The 16,153-nt window shown below is 52.7% G+C and overlaps 1 protein-coding gene across 1 annotated transcript; it reads left to right on the forward strand.

Annotated features, from left to right (window-relative positions):
* The first annotated feature begins 9,356 nt into the window (after positions 1-9,356).
* On the forward strand, positions 9,357-14,943 carry HSP90AA1 (heat shock protein 90 alpha family class A member 1). Its single transcript, XM_059058211.2, has 11 exons — positions 9,357-9,545; positions 10,024-10,185; positions 10,276-10,642; positions 10,970-11,103; positions 11,403-11,723; positions 11,936-12,101; positions 12,271-12,461; positions 12,571-12,718; positions 12,944-13,212; positions 13,526-13,859; positions 14,138-14,943. Exons 2-11 carry the CDS (start codon positions 10,024-10,026, stop codon positions 14,245-14,247), a joined length of 2,202 nt encoding a protein of 733 aa, XP_058914194.1. The 5' UTR covers positions 9,357-9,545; the 3' UTR covers positions 14,248-14,943.
* The last annotated feature ends 1,210 nt before the right edge of the window (positions 14,944-16,153 follow it).

Raw genomic sequence — 16,153 nt, forward strand, 5'->3', positions numbered from 1 at the left:
TCATCCTGTATTTTGAAGTGAAATGCCGAGTTGTTGGAAGGGTTCGCAATTTACAGACAGCATGTTGTCCGCGTGCTGCTCAGAATACTGCATTGTGACGTAGCTTAGAAATTGAAAGGTTCTTATTATACATCCAGTAGCGACTTGAACTGTGAACTCAGCACAGCATTTGTCATAACATATTCATTGGGACACAGTTGTTAAGTAACACATTTACACACGCTCATCTGCCCTAACTTCAGAGAAGGTAGAGGGTGCTTGCAAAGTGTGGAATTTTCCAATAGCTCATTCACTGCTCGGTTCTATGTAGTAACACACTTGTACCCCAGGTGATCTGCCTTGAGGGAAAAAATTTAGAACCATATGAAGACAGATGGAACCTGCTCTGTCCCATCCCTGCCCCCCTTTTCCAGATGAAGAAACTGAGACTTAAAGAGACTTGCCCCAAAGTCAGCAGAGGAGGAAAAAAAGAGGGACCAAGAGGCAGACACCACCTCTCGCTGGGCTGCGAAGAGGCAATGATGACCTGGCTCTTAAAGGCGTGGGCGTTTTCCAGGCAGGACTAGAAGAGAGAGGCAGGAGCAACGGCACAGGTGCAGAGGTGTGAATTGGCAGGGGTGTGAGCCAGGGAGGGGAACCCTTTCTTGCAGGGTTTTGAGGTGAGTGGGGAGCAGGGGGAGAAGGAACAGGATCACCTCGTTGTGTGGGGCCTGGCAGGAACCCGCTAATGGGGAGTCAGTGCCCCAAACGCCAACCCCCTTCGTGGCCAGACCAAGCCGCCCACCACCTGGGCCACATGGGCAGAGTCCTAACTGACAGCCAGGTGACCCCTGGCTCAGGGCAGCTGGAGAGGAACCGTCAGCTCTTAAGCCAGCCAGGGACATCACACCTGCTCGTTCCCCCACCCCGTTTCAGCTTCGGACCTACCTCCCCTCACCCTGGGGTGTCTGAAGATCATCAGCCCCTCTGGGCACCTGTCAGGGCAGCCGGGTCTGCTCTTCCACCGGCTGAACAAGAGGCTGCCCTAGGGTGGGTCTCAGCCTAAAGGCCTCTGCCCTTGTGCTGGCCGAGACGGAGAGGGGAACATGGAGGCCAGAGCTGCCCCCGCCGGCCCCGCTTTAGGGCCACCACCCGGGGGGATCCCAGGATATGTCAGGGAGGCTGAGAGGCCCAGGGAGGGCTGGACACACCCCTAACTCCATCTTAAGACTCAGAAGATTCGGGCTTCCCTGGTGGCGCAGTGGTTGAGAATCCGCCTGCCGATGCAGGGGACACGGGTTCGTGCCCTGGTCCGGGAAGATCCCACATGCCGCGGAGCGGCTGGGCCCGTGAGCCATGGCCGCTGAGCCTGCGCGTCCGGAGCCTGTGCTCCACAATGGGAGAGGCCACAACGGTGAGAGGCCCGCGTGCCACAAAAAAAGAAAGAAAAAAAAAAAAGACTCAGAAGATTCGATTTGAAGTTGGCATTTTTCTATCCTCCAGTCTTTCTTCATGTATGTGGGGTTTTAGTGGTGAAATACATATATATACAAATTATATATAATTTAATACTATATGTGTATATATAATATATAATTTTTAATTTTAAAAAGTTGCCTCCTGTTTTCTCACAGTTAGTTTCATTCCTACTCAGTGGAAGGCTGGAAGCTTTGCCACAAACTCTGCGGGGTGAGACATTAATGATGGTGATCTAGGGAGTTCCCTGGTGGTCCAGTGGTTAGGGCCCTGTGCTTTCACTGCTTAGGGCCCGAGTTCCATCCCTGGTTGGGGAACTAAGATCCCGCAAGACGCGCGGCGTGGCCCAAAAAAATGATGGTGATCTAGACTGCAACTCACATAATTCTCTCTTTCCTAACTCTCCAGTTCATGAGAAATAAAGAAAAATGAAATCCCTAAACATCAAATCCATCTCCAGTTGGAGGCCCCAAACACAACCAATCACCTGGCCAGCAGATGGCACCAAAGGCTAATCTGCCTATGGACGGGGGGTTCCTAGCTGGTTCCTTCCAACACTCAGTTACCCCTTCTGCACAAAGATGGTAGATGGCCACCTGCTCTGTGCTCGGTTGTGAGCTGGGTTTGGGGGATAAAGAGATGAGAAAGACAGAGTCTAATTTCAGTTCGTCCCCGTGGGCTAGAGCTGTGGGAGAGGCACCCAGACAGAAGGAGGGCTGGAGGAGGTGATTGCTGAACTGAGCTGAGCTCCTACAAGTGTTGCCTGGAAGAGAGAAGGGTGTCCGGGAGGAGGAGCTGCCCTGAGGTTCCAGGTGTGTTGGAAACAGCTGACGGCGCACAGCAGGGTCGGGGACAGGAGATCAGCGCCAGACCTTGAAGTCTATGACGATCTCTGTCCAGCGAATGAACGAAAGCCTGACGGGCCCTGCCATCGCCACATCCCCACCAGGGTGTGGGGGACCCCCTGTCCTGGGGTCATTCTGCTGCCCGGGAGGCTGGGAGGGGCCGAGAAGGGAGGAGGGGGGCTGGAGCAAAGCCAGAAACCACCACCACGCTTTCACGTTCTGTCCTCCCTCCCTCTGTATCTGACCCTCTGCCATATTCTTCTTAACTCCCAGCTCACCTGATGAGGGGTGGCGGTGGCGGGGTCTGGGTGACAGGGGGGTGTCTGCAGCCGGCGTTCGGGCCTCAGAGCTGAGAGCACCGAGGTCAGGGTGTGGGCTGACGTCACGGAGTGAGTGGTTGGAGGAGCGAGGCCCGAGCAGGGTGAGCTGGGCAGCTGGGCCTGGGGTTTGAACACCTAGACAGGACTCCGGCTCAGTGTCCAGGGAGCCCAGCGACACTTCTGCCCCGGGAGGTGGGCAGGTGAAACACGAATGCAGACCAGATAGACCCAGCGAGAGGCAGCTGAAGGTGGCCAGGTGACGCGGATGTGGGGAAGAGCTCCCGCAGACTTGGCAGCTGTCAGAATGTGGGACTGAGGGAGGAGCCGACGATGACTCAGAGGCTGGAAGGTGAGTTCAAGGGAAGGTGGCAGTGCTTCCGGTAAGCAGTCTGCGGTCCTGCCCAGGACCACGGGTTCCTTTAGGACCCGAGGACAGGCCTGCACCCGTATGCGTGTTCATGGTCCATCTCCCCACCCCCCACTAGAATGTAAGGTCCTGAAGGTGGGCCCGGGGCCCGGGATTCTCCAGCCCGGGGGCGCAGCACACACCTGTCCTCTGCCTGACTCCCGGAGGGCTCGGGAGGGAGACCAGGAGGGCTGGGCGTGGGACAGGGAGGGAGAGGCCCCCACCCCTCTCCCTCGGCCACACTACACACCACACACACCCACACGCCTCCGCAGGTGCAGCCCCTGACCCCAGCCCCCTCTCTCACCCCCTCCCAGCTCCACGGCTGCACCGAGACTGTGGTCTTCAGGAAGTCCTGCTCCCGTCCACACACGTCCAGTTCCCTTCCTGCCTGGCCAGCCCTTCCACCGTGTTCTTGCTCACACCCCCAGCATCCTGTTTACTGGACGTCCATCCTCTTGGATGCCTCATAGATGTTGGCGCCCAGCACCGTGACACTGAGCCAGTCACCTGCTGCCCCATGCTGACTGCAGCCCCCCCCCCAGGATGCCACGGGGCTCCTTCACGTCACCCAGGCTGTCACCTCACGCCCCTAGTCCCTCCCACGCCTGCCCCTTCTCCACCCACCAGGTCTGCAGGTGCAGGCCCTCCTTGGGACTCACTGGTCCAGACCTTCATCTGCACCGTGGTCGGAATAGACACAGGTCTGACCGGGCCCCTGGGAAGGCCTCTGATACCTGCCATGGTCCTCGAGCCACATTTCGAGTCCCCTGGCTCAGTGCACTGCACGATATGCCACCCCCCCTCTCAGGCTGCTCTGTGTCCCCCTCCCCCCATCACACGGAAGGGCTCTTCCCACCTCCACTTGCTTTTCCGCCTTGCCCTCTCCCTCTTCCCCACGGACTCCTAGTAATGCTTCTAGATTTTGCTTTTGCAAGCACTGTCCTTCTCCTTCTCCTGGGCGACCCCCTAGCCCAGCGGCTAACGCCCGCCCCCCTCAGCTCCCCCTCAGCTCTCAGGGAAGCCTCTGGTGGGGCCCACACCCTGCCAGGACGTGGCATCTTATAAATCCACGGGTCAACGTGGTGCTGGCTGCACGTGTGCCTCCACCACAAGGGCAGAGACCCGATTCCCGCCCAGTGTGTCCCAGGGCCTGGACACGGGCTTTCAGTAAATATGACAGCATGTCAGGAGGCAACCTGCCCCCTCCCAGACTTCTAGGAGAGGCTGCCCAACGTGGGCTTTGAAGGATGGGTTAAAATTTGCCACAAGAAATAAAATTTTGGTACCGAAGTATCCCGAATTTTATAGTCAACAGGAAAACAAGTCTGCTCTGTGGAAATCTACCTTAGAGCTGACTCTAAAACACATATGGCCAGAAGCAGAGGGCTGGCTCCCTTCCCCTGCTCACAGCATTCCTCACCGCCCTTGGGGCTCTACTCTCAGCCCTCCCTTCCCTCTCAAGCTTGAGCCCAAACCCAGCAGATGGTCACGAGCGCAGGACAGCATCCTGGTGCTTCTGTGGCTGCCAGTACGGTCACCCCGTCTCCCTGCTCTCCGTCAAGGGAACAACAGTACCCCCATCCTCTGAGCACTCACTGTGTGCCAGGCGCTAAGGTTTCCTGCGGATGAGCTCCGGGAATCCTCCCACACCCCTGTTGTAGAGATAAGATGACCTAAGCACAGAGAGGTTGCGTAGCTTGTTCAAAGTCACACAGCCAACTGCAGACTGTGCGATAATAGACATCCTACTCCAAGTCAACTGTACCTCTTTCCAAAGTATGGATTTTCCAATATAGTTATAATTTGACTGTAAACACTTCTCCAAGGCCATTGCTACACATCAATTTTTTAAAAAACAGCTTTATGAGATATAATTGACATGGAATAAAATGCACATGTTTAAAGTACAATTTGATATGCTTTGAGATAGGCAAACACCTGTGAAATCACTCCTGCAATCTAGATAGTGATCAGATTCATCACCTAAAGTTTCCTCATACCAAGGGACTGCCCCAGTGGTCCAGTGGCTAAGACTCCGTGCTCCAGATGCAGGGCACCTGGGTTTGATCCCTGGTCAGGGAACTAGATCCCACATGTTGCAACTATAAGTTTTCTCATGCCGAATCCCTCCCTCCTGCTCCTGTCGGCCCCACTCACCCCGGCAACCACTGATCCGCTGTCACTACAGCTTGCATTTCCTAAAATTTTATGTAAACGACTGGCATCTTTCCCTCAGCATAATTATTTTGCGTAGAGAACATTTACCAAGATAGACCATAGTCTGGGCCATAAGCCAATAAATTAAAGGATTCAAATCATGCAAACTATGTTCTCTGACCACAGTGGAATTAAATATTAGAAATCAAAAACAAGGGCTTCCCTGGTGGCACAGTGGTTAAGAATCCACCTGCCAATGCAGGGGACACGGATTCGAGCCCTGGTCTGGGAAGATCCCACGTGCCGTGGAGCAACTAAGCCCGTGAGCCACAACTACTGAGCCTGTGCTCTAGAGCCCGCGAGCCACAACTACTGAACCCACGTGCCACAACTACTGAAGCCCACGTACCTAGAGCCCGTGCTCCACAACAAGGGAAGCCACTGCAATGAGCAGCCCTCGCAGCACAACGAAAAGTAGCCCCCACTTGCCGCAATTAGAGAAAGCCTGTGTGCAGAAACAGACCTAACACAACCAAAAAAAAAAAAATCAATAACAAAAAAGATATCTGGAAAACCTCCAAATATTTGGAAACTAACACATTTATAAATTACCCATGGGTCAAAGAAGAAATCAAAAGGAAAATCACACAATTATTTATTTCCTTTAATAAACATGTATACAGCAGCTTCTGTGTGCCAGGCCCTGTCTTGGGCCATTTCCCAAACCAGAATGTGCTAATTTAGGCCTCATAACAACCCTATGAGGAAGACACTTTCCTACCCATTTTTCGGATGCTGAACCCAAGGCACAGAGGGAGTAGGTGACTTGCCTGGGTCATGCGGGTAGGCAGTTGCAGAGCTGGGGTTTGAATCTGGGACGCCTGCATCCAGGGTCCGTGCCTTGGGTCCCACTTTATCAATGGAGGGACACTGAAAGGTTTCAAATGGTAGAGAAAAACGGTCAGATTCCTGACAGCAAGATCACTTTGGGATGAGTTCAACAAATTATTTAGGAGCTAAGTCTGCAGGACTTGGAGATGTATGAGAATAGAGTTGAGAAAGCAGGAAACGGCTGGGTGCAAAAGGAAGAAGTGAGAGTGGAGGGCAGGGTTGGAGGGCTCATCAGTGCCCATGCCGGGAGGGAAGGGGCCCCACATCCTGAGGACCTATTTCCATCAGGGGATGGGCGGGGCCTGGTAGAAAGGTAAGATGGGGGTGCGCAGGGGTACCTAAGGAAATTCTTGCAGAAGGTCCACTACAACACTGAGAGGGAATGGTGTTTCAGGCGGAAGGAAGGGTGTATGCACGGCCCTGTGGGGGCAGCTTGTGGAGTGAGGTTTAAAAGGAGAGCGATGGGGCCCACACTGGGCACTGAGCACCGGTGGGCCGGCAGGGGCACCCCGCAAGGCCTGGCAGGCCTGGGTAAGGAGCTGTCCTTCTCTCTGGAGTGACGGGGTGTCGGCCAGTGTCTGGGGAGTGTGTGCAGGAGGGGACTGACGGGCCAGATCTGGGCTCTCACAGCTCACCCCAGCTACAGGGTGGAGCCACACCTGAGCAGAGGCAGGAAGCAGTCTGGAGGCTACGGAGGGCTTCCAGGTGAGCGGCTTCCAAGCACTGGGGGAGGGGTGGGGGACGAGGATGGAGGAGGACGAACTCAAGAGGTATCTAGGAGACAGAAGTGGCAGGGACCATGCCAGGTCCCCTGCGGGGATGCCTGGGGTTCTAGAAGGTGGTGGGGTAGTCATCTGGCTAGTGAGCCCTGGAAGAAAGCCAGGTAGGTGGGGGAAGTGAGGTCAGCACCCGGGTCTGGAACTGGAAGAGGGCCAGCGAAAGGCCAAGGGGAGAGGACGAGTCTCAAGAGGGGACAGAGAAGGAGCAGCAAGGGAGAGGGAAACCCCGGAGTGCTGCTGGTGTAAGCATGCGGAGGGCTCGGGAGGGCTCCGGCGGTTGGTGTGGAACCGGTCCCAAGCATCAGGAGGAACAAGACCAAAACGTACTCAGCGACTGAGGTTGGCAGGCAGGCAGGCAGGGGAGGGCCGAAGCGCAAGAGGATTTGGAATAAGGGTGTTAAGGCCGGAGCTTGCTGGGAAACGCTGGCTCCCCAAGCGGCCTCTGGAGGAGAGGGGAGAAAGCTCCAGAAACCGAGAATTTCACAGCCGGGGCTTTGAACGGCTCATCTGCAAGAAATCTTACACCTCCCGGCAGTGGCCCGAGTGAAGTGGAAAGAAGCGGGCCGGGCCTCCGAGTCAGGAGAACAGGAGGGCGGCTACCGGGCTACAGGAGGGGAGCCCTTGCGCGGCTGACCGTGGCAGCGGCGACAACGAAACTTCAGCACTACCACCCCATCTCCCCTCCCCCGCTCCCTCTCCTCTTCCTCCCCCCTGCCCGCCCCCAGCCCAGGCCGCAGGAAAAACCCGGGCCTTCGGGAACTTCCACACACAGCTGGGGCCAGAAACACGTTTTACAACGAACGCACCCCAGCGAATGCTAACAACCCCCATCCACCCTCACCACGTGGCTGGTAGTTTCCAGTCTATTTTGCCTGTTTTAACGCTAGTCAGGACGCCCTGCGTCGATTTCACTGCCTCCTGAAGGGTCTCCAGCCCCAGCGGAGAACCCTGTTGATGGAAAAGCTGTGTTTCTCTGGAGACTAGGAAGTGGAGAGAGTCGTCAGTCAAGTTTGTTTACAACCTAAGGAGCTTCCAGATTGTTCCGGGGGGGGATGGAGCAATGGTGGGAGGAGCTAGAGACAAAGGAGCCGGGAGGAGGGGGATGGTTTACCGGGAGAGGTCTGGGCGGGGCAGGGGTGCGCTGCCGGGCGAGCCTCGGTTTCCTCAACGGTGAACACCCCTCCGCCTCCGCTTATAGACCTGGGTGAACCGCACAGACGCCACCACGCCTCCAAAATTCTTCCGTTATCTGGCACTATTCTAAACACGTTTGGAATTCCCATTTAGAAATTGGCTTGTAAAGCAAGTTAATCACCCAAACCCTGAATTACATACTTCGTATGGAAACCTCAAACTACACAAAATAAGTAAAAGAGATGAGCTTTACAAAATCATGATGCGCGTAGCAGGGTCACCTTGCATGGTCACCACGTCCCGGAATTCCAGACTACGGCCCGCAACGCGTTGAAGGATACGGTTTTAAAACAAACCCAAAGTAGGTACAAGTCCCCAAGGGACTGAGCAAGAGCTGGGAGAACTCCGTATTTTGTGTTCGTTTTAACATTTCTTCCTGGGCACAGCGGGGCCTAAGGACAGGACCAGTACCCAAATCCGAGCGGTGGCCTGCCTTGAGGTGGGGTCTATAGCGATGAGTGGGGAAGCCCTCGTTCCCCATCCCCCCTCAGCTTCAGAAACAGCCGCACGGGAGCCCCACGAGGCCCAGGGGTCCGCATTGCTCCCCATGCACATACGCGGGTCACCCCTCGCTTACACCTCTGCACCCCACACCCAGGCCGGAACCCCAGGCCTCTGCATAACGAGGCTCTGGCAGGCACCTGTTGCCAGAATTCCTGTACCCTGAACCCCAATCGCTGCCCCCGGCAAAAAAGTGCGCCCCGTACCTAAAGACACGGCCCTGGACGCCCAATCGCTGCCCCGGGCCCCCAAACCCCTAACCGTGGCTCTGAGCCAATGATCAGTGCGCCGGGCGTATACATGTGACAAGGGACCAGACCCCTCACCCCTGCTTCGATTTCCTACATGCGGCCTCAAGGCCCCAAAGGTGACCCCGGGCCCCCAGTCTCGGGCCCTGACGGTGGAGGACCCGAAGCTTCCACAACCTGGGGACACGTTTTAACCACCGAGAGTTTACTTTTCTGCACTTCACAGAGCCGCGAGCACGGGCACTCAGTCCCCGGTCGCACTCCCCGCGGCCTGGACAGGGGTGGCGGTTCACCAGGGCGGCCGTTGGCCCAACGCGCGCCGAGCAGGGATCGTGCGGCCGGGGCCGACGGCGCGCGGAACGCAGCGGGCGCGGAGGTAGGGCTGGGGGTGAGGGTCCCGGAAGGCGCGAGACCTTCCCGAGAGCTCCGGGCCGCGCAGGCGCCCTGCGGTCCGCGCGGGCGCGCGCGCGCGCGGCGCGGCCGTGGGGGGCGGGGGGCGGGGCGCGAGGGCGTGGGGCCGCGCGGGCCCGGGGAAGGGGCGGGCGGCGTCCAGGGCGCAGGCGCAGGCGCGCGGCCGCGGCGGCGGTTGGGGAGGGTTCTTCCGGAAGGTTCGGGAGGCTTCTGGAAAAGGCGCCGCGCGCTGGGCGGGCTCGCCTCTATATAAGGGAGGCGCGGGGACGGCGCGCCAGTTGCTTCTGCGTCCCGGTGTTGCGTCGTTCCGGAGCCTTCGCGGTCCTTTAGCCGAGGTGAGGGGGCGGCGGGGGTGGGGGGCCTCCGCGGTGGGGGGTGCTCAGCGGGCACCCGGGGCCGGGCGGGAGATGGCGGCGGGTGCACCCCCCCCTCCCGCCGGGGCCCCTCGGCAGGCGGCGCCGGGGCGGCCGTGGCGTCTCGCAAGGCCTCGGGCCTGCTGCGGCTTTTCCTCCCCTCCCCCCGGCGGGAGCGGGCGGGCCTGGGGGCTGCAGGGGCGGGGGCCGCGGGCGCCCGGGTTCTGCTCTTTGGGAGGAGTCCCCGGGCCCGGTTCTCGGCCCGGGGGAGGGGGCGTCATGGCGGAGTCGCGCGGGAGCGGCGCCCGTGCGGCCGGCGTGGGCTGCGGCGGCTCTGGGGCCCCGGAATGAGGTCATCCCTTTGTCAGCCGGCGCCTCGTGCGCGCACCGGCCTCCGAAGCGGGCGCGGGACGTGGCGGGACCCCGTCCGGCGGCCTCACTGGCTCCGTGTTCTCTCCAGATGCCCGAGGAAACCCAGACCCAAGACCAGCCGATGGAGGAGGAGGAGGTGGAGACGTTCGCCTTCCAGGCGGAAATTGCCCAGTTGATGTCGCTGATCATCAACACGTTCTACTCGAATAAAGAGATATTTTTGAGGGAGCTTATTTCAAATTCGTCCGATGTAAGTCTTTTAACGTAGAATTTGGATTTAGTTTCCGTATGAAACTTACCGTTTAGGTGTCTTGTGCATAATTTTTTGTTGTTCTAATAGGCTCTGGATAAGATCAGGTATGAGAGCTTGACAGATCCTAGTAAACTAGATTCTGGGAAAGAGCTGCATATTAACCTCATCCCGAACAAGCAAGATCGAACGCTCACTATTGTGGACACCGGGATTGGAATGACCAAAGCCGATTTGATCAACAACCTTGGTACCATTGCCAAGTCTGGGACCAAGGCGTTCATGGAGGCTTTGCAGGCTGGTGCTGATATTTCCATGATTGGCCAGTTTGGTGTCGGCTTTTATTCGGCCTATTTGGTGGCCGAGAAAGTGACCGTTATCACCAAACATAACGACGACGAGCAGTATGCCTGGGAGTCTTCCGCAGGAGGATCGTTCACGGTTAGGACCGACACAGGTAGGTCGGCGTGTGATAGGACGCCTCGCCGCGGCCGTCGTCGGGGTTGGGGGGGGGGGGTGGCTGTAGGCAGTGGACCCCTGAAGGGGCTGGGAAGTTTGTATTTAAAAAACAACAGAACAGACTTGTGTTTTTCTGAAGTGTGATAACCTGCTCCTGTGGTTGTTTGTCTTGGACGTTACTGCTCTGGGAGTCTTTCCATTTGCAGTAAGCGTAAACCCCTGCCTCGTAGATTGTTTAAATAAGAGCTAAATTGATAGTATGTTTGTTAACCTTGATTAGGCCATTGAGATTGAAATTGAGCCCGTTTCTCCATTTCCTTTTCAGGAGAACCAATGGGTCGTGGAACAAAAGTTATTCTGCATCTTAAAGAAGACCAAACTGAGTACTTAGAGGAACGGAGAATAAAGGAGATTGTGAAGAAGCACTCTCAGTTTATTGGCTATCCCATCACTCTTTTTGTGAGTTTCTGTATATTTTTCATGTAGGTAACCAAAGCGACTGAACTGAAATCTTTAGTCCTTAGAATCCTTGATAAAAGAGTTCCGAATTTGCAGTATTTACTGGGCTGGTGGGTGGAGCTCTGTCTTACTCTGTCCAGGCACCCAGTGCTGTTGAGATACATCAGAAACTGATGAGCAGCTTTCTGGCTACTTAACTGTTTTCAGTTGGTTTTGGGTGAAAGTGTTTCAGTGCTGTTTAGCTTATTTTTTTAGTTTTGGCTGGGATGGAGAGGTGACATGATTTATGTGTTTTGAAGGTGGAGAAGGAACGTGATAAAGAAGTCAGTGATGATGAGGCAGAAGAAAAGGAAGACAAAGAAGAACAAAAGGAAAAAGAAGAAAAGGAGTCTGAGGACAAACCTGAGATAGAAGACGTTGGCTCTGATGAAGAAGAAGAAGAAAAGAAGGATGGTGACAAGAAGAAAAAGAAGAAGATCAAGGAGAAATACATTGATCAGGAAGAACTGAACAAAACAAAGCCTATTTGGACCAGGAATCCTGATGACATTAGCAATGAAGAGTACGGAGAGTTCTACAAGAGCCTGACCAACGACTGGGAAGATCACTTGGCAGTGAAGGTGAGCGCTGAGAGCGTCAAAGCTGGTGTCTCTGCAGGTGGTTTGCATCAAACTTTTAAATTGGAGGGTGGTTTCTGGCTTCTTTCTCTTGCCCACTGCCCCGTCCTTTTCCCAAAGTCTTCAAGTTACGTAACTGCAAGTGTTTGGGGTTTAAGAGGTACCTGTTGGTGAAAGCTGATTGCGTGTCTTACTCTTGGCTGTGTTTATTACAGCATTTTTCAGTTGAAGGACAGCTGGAATTCAGAGCTCTTCTTTTTGTCCCAAGACGCGCTCCCTTTGACCTGTTCGAAAACAGAAAGAAGAAGAACAACATTAAGCTGTATGTTCGTAGAGTTTTCATCATGGATAACTGTGAGGAGCTAATCCCTGAGTATCTGAGTGAGTACAGCTGGGTGTAAAGTAAAGAACGGTCACGGTCAAAGAAGTTCATCCTATCAACTCCTGATTTTTAAAGGGGAAAAAAACTGTCCATCTGTGGTTTTTCGGGTTTATGTTTTTGTCGATTTTGTCTTTGGAGTGACCTTGAGTGCTTGTCTGTTTTTTTCAGACTTCATTAGGGGTGTGGTGGACTCTGAGGACCTCCCTTTGAACATTTCCCGTGAGATGTTGCAACAAAGCAAAATTTTGAAAGTTATTAGGAAGAATTTGGTCAAAAAATGCTTAGAACTCTTCACTGAACTGGCAGAAGATAAAGAGAACTACAAGAAGTTTTATGAGCAGTTCTCTAAAAACATTAAGGTTAGTTATAAACACACTTGAGCATTAGGACTAGTAATCAAACTGGTTTCTCATTTTAAATGATTTTTCAACGCAGAGAAAGTCTTCCTAAAGCTAACCTATCTTTCAGCTTGGAATACATGAAGATTCTCAAAATCGAAAGAAACTTTCAGAGCTGTTGAGGTACTACACTTCTGCTTCTGGTGATGAGATGGTTTCTCTCAAGGACTATTGCACAAGAATGAAGGAAAACCAGAAACACATCTACTACATTACAGGTAATGGGCAGTAAATGTTAGTCCTATCTTTGCGCTCGTGATTCCATAGGAACAGTTGGGTGTGTTTTCTGCCCATGTGGTGTTACATATAAATTAGTAGGGGTTAATCTAGGCAACGTAGTGTGAGCTAGCCCTTGTCTGTGGGTAGATCAAACTACATAGGAAAAAAACAAAAGGAAATGAAAGTGCTTCCTGTTAAGGATCTAAAACATTTTCGTGTATCAGGCGAGACTAAGGACCAGGTTGCTAACTCTGCCTTTGTGGAGCGTCTTCGGAAGCACGGCCTAGAGGTGACCTACATGATCGAGCCCATCGACGAGTACTGTGTGCAACAGCTGAAGGAGTCTGAGGGGAAGACCTTGGTGTCCGTCACCAAAGAGGGCCTGGAGCTTCCAGAGGACGAAGAAGAGAAAAAGAAGCAGGAAGAAAAAAAGACAAAATTTGAAAACCTCTGCAAAATCATGAAGGACATCTTGGAGAAGAAAGTAGAAAAGGTGTGTGAGTACAGTCTTCTCACCTACATTTAAAAGGAGTGTCAGGTGTTTTTCCAACTGAAGTTTTCTTAACTTACTAGTAAAAAACTTCAGCATTTCCATTTAGTGATGGATATAGATCTCAAGATCCTTAAAGACTTCAAGTGTAAGAACTCACAGGAAGAAAGTGTCAGGTATCTGAGTTTGCAAATCGTATTTCTGATTTGTCAGTACTGAAGTTCATTAAACGTTCATAATAAAGCTGATAACAAGTACTTACAAGTTAGAATGTGCAATTTTCTTAGGTGTAGTTATCACTGTGTTTTGATTATAGGTGGTCGTGTCTAACCGATTGGTGACATCCCCGTGCTGCATTGTCACAAGCACGTATGGCTGGACGGCAAACATGGAAAGGATCATGAAGGCTCAAGCGCTCAGAGACAACTCAACGATGGGTTACATGGCGGCGAAGAAGCACCTGGAGATAAACCCTGACCATTCCATCATTGAGACCTTGAGGCAGAAGGCGGAGGCTGACAAGAACGACAAGTCTGTGAAGGACCTGGTCATCCTGCTGTACGAGACGGCTCTGCTGTCTTCCGGCTTCAGCCTGGAGGACCCCCAGACACATGCCAACAGGATCTACAGGATGATCAAACTTGGTCTTGGTGAGCCTTGTACAAAAGTACCACGTGTTGTCGAAAAGGGTAACGTAACTTTCAGCAGTTTGAACAAAGTTGGGCTGTCCCATTCCGTTTGGAAAACCCTAAGTCACGTGAGTTAAAGGGGGTGGAAAATAGGCCTTTTGATTGTACAGGATGAAAAATGAAACAGGGTCACATACCTTGTAACTGCTCAGCCTTGGAAAGTGTGTATGAACTGGCAGTGTTGGGGGGTATTTAGGTGGCTTTAGGAAATCTAATCCATGGTGCTTGTTTCCCCAAAGGTATTGATGAAGATGACCCCACTGCCGAGGACAGCAGTGCTGCTGTAACTGAGGAGATGCCGCCCCTCGAAGGAGATGATGACACGTCCCGCATGGAGGAAGTAGACTGAGCCCTGCCTGAGGATTACGTGGCCGCGTGTTCAACACTCTTGTTTTCGTTTCTTCTGATAATATGTTTTCAAGTACTTCTTTATTTTTGTTAACATTTAAAAACCTGTATGGCATGACAACTGCTTAAGGGGAAGATAAGATTTCTTTCTAGTAAGTGTGATACTGTGATACTTTAGGCACTAAAAGCAGAGCTAGTTTTTTTCTAGTTTCACGTTGGCTTATTTTAACAGACGGAAGTAGCGTTTGTTGTAAGGTAAGGTGTATGTAACCTATGTTAACTTCATGGTCTGAAGTGTTTAGCTATCAAGCGGATTCTTTAGTAGACCAAATCTTCTGTTACCGAACTGTTCTGAAGTATATACCTTGATGTTTAAAAGAAAATACTTCTTAGAGCAACTTTCATCTTCTGGGGTTTACTTTTTAAACCTTCCATCGCCTGTATTGACTGACTGCATGTGCCAGGCCCCTAGAAATTAGTATGTTCAACTGAACCAAGTTGATGGGAGTCACTGTACATACATAGGGCTTGTTTTCCAAAGAAAAGTGTTGTTGAGAGTAGCAAAATTATCAGCCTATCTAGGCATGTTGTAAAGCTGTTTGAAAAGCGACTCAGAGCAAGTTTTGTGAATGGAGACGTCGTGCTCAAGTCCACTCTGCTTTAAAAGTTGTAACAAATACAGATTAACTAAAAAGAACTTATGTGAAAATGTCTTATTTGGGGGGTGGGGGGGTATAGATGCCGGGATGGTCCCAGAATGTAAAATGTTAGCTGTGTACATCTTGCCTACGAGGAGTCGGGAGGTAGATGGTTGGTGTTGACTGCCGGAGTCTTACTACTGTGATCTTCCCAGGGTACACTCAGGTGGCAGGTAGGGGGTGAGCGTATGTTCCCGTGATGTGTTTTTTGGGGATTTTTTGGTTTTTTTTGGCTGTGCAGCATGCAGGATCTTAGGTGGTATCTTAGTTCCCTAACCAGGGATTTAACCCACGACCCCTGCAGTGGAAGCGTGGAGTCTTAACTACTGGACAACCAGGGAATTCCCAGACCATATATCCTTAAAAGACACAGATGAAAACAGGTGAATCTGACACTATGTGTTAAATTGCCTAATAGCCATTCTCCCGTAGGATTTTCATGTCCCAACTGAGCTTTGACGGTATTTGTGAAACGTATCTGATGCTCTACATATCGTCCCAGAACTACCTTGGCCTTAGGAATGTCTGGAAGTTCTTTACCACGTGTACTTAGTGAGTGCTATTCCACCTGAAACCGCCTCTGCTCCTGGGTCTCTGGTTCCTCATTGAGCGTCAGGCAAGGTGGGTGTAGAGAAGGTGTTGGAGAGGCTTAAGCTTTGGGAAAGTTGGTGCTAGCAGCTCTATACAGGATTTGCCTCCTGAGCCTAAGACTGCCTGAAGAGTGACCGTGATTAATAGGGGGCAGGGAGAGGACTTGAGAGTCTTTATACTGTGGAAGATCTGTCACCTAGTTAGTGTTCAGTGGGTACCAAGTGCCTGGTAAAGTAATCGCCTTTAATCCTTATAATCTTCTGCAGCAGTTCTTACCTCCCGTTTGTCTAAGGAGAGAGTTGAGGTGTCCACATTGTTCAGGAATTAGGAATTGAAAGGCCAGGGCAAAGGGGGGGGTTTTCTTCCATGTTTCCCGTGTCTAGTAGGAATATAGAAGATTCCACTTAAATCAAAAGGAGCATTTCAGAGAAACAAACTGAGAGCCTCTACAGTCTCCCATTTAAAAAAAGATCTCCCGCTGAGCATGTTTTCTGAGTTACTGGAAAGCATTTATGGCAGATAACGTGTACTTTGGAACTACTACCCCCAAAGCTCGTGTGCCAGTGACTTGGACCCTGGAGACCGTGGATACCCAGCCCCGGGAGGGGGGGCTGGTGG

Source organism: Kogia breviceps, chromosome 3 (assembly GCF_026419965.1).
Source record: "Kogia breviceps isolate mKogBre1 chromosome 3, mKogBre1 haplotype 1, whole genome shotgun sequence".
Lineage (NCBI taxonomy): Eukaryota > Metazoa > Chordata > Mammalia > Artiodactyla > Physeteridae > Kogia > Kogia breviceps.

Coding starts and splice junctions, on each gene's coding strand:
- HSP90AA1 (XM_059058211.2), top strand. CDS start 10,024: ATGCCCGAGGAAACCCAGACCCAAGACCAGCCGATGGAGGAGGAGGAG. Junction 10,643..10,969: donor CACGGTTAGGACCGACACAG/GTAGGTCGGCGT, acceptor TTTCCTTTTCAG/GAGAACCAATGGGTCGTGGA. Junction 12,102..12,270: donor GCTAATCCCTGAGTATCTGA/GTGAGTACAGCT, acceptor TGTTTTTTTCAG/ACTTCATTAGGGGTGTGGTG.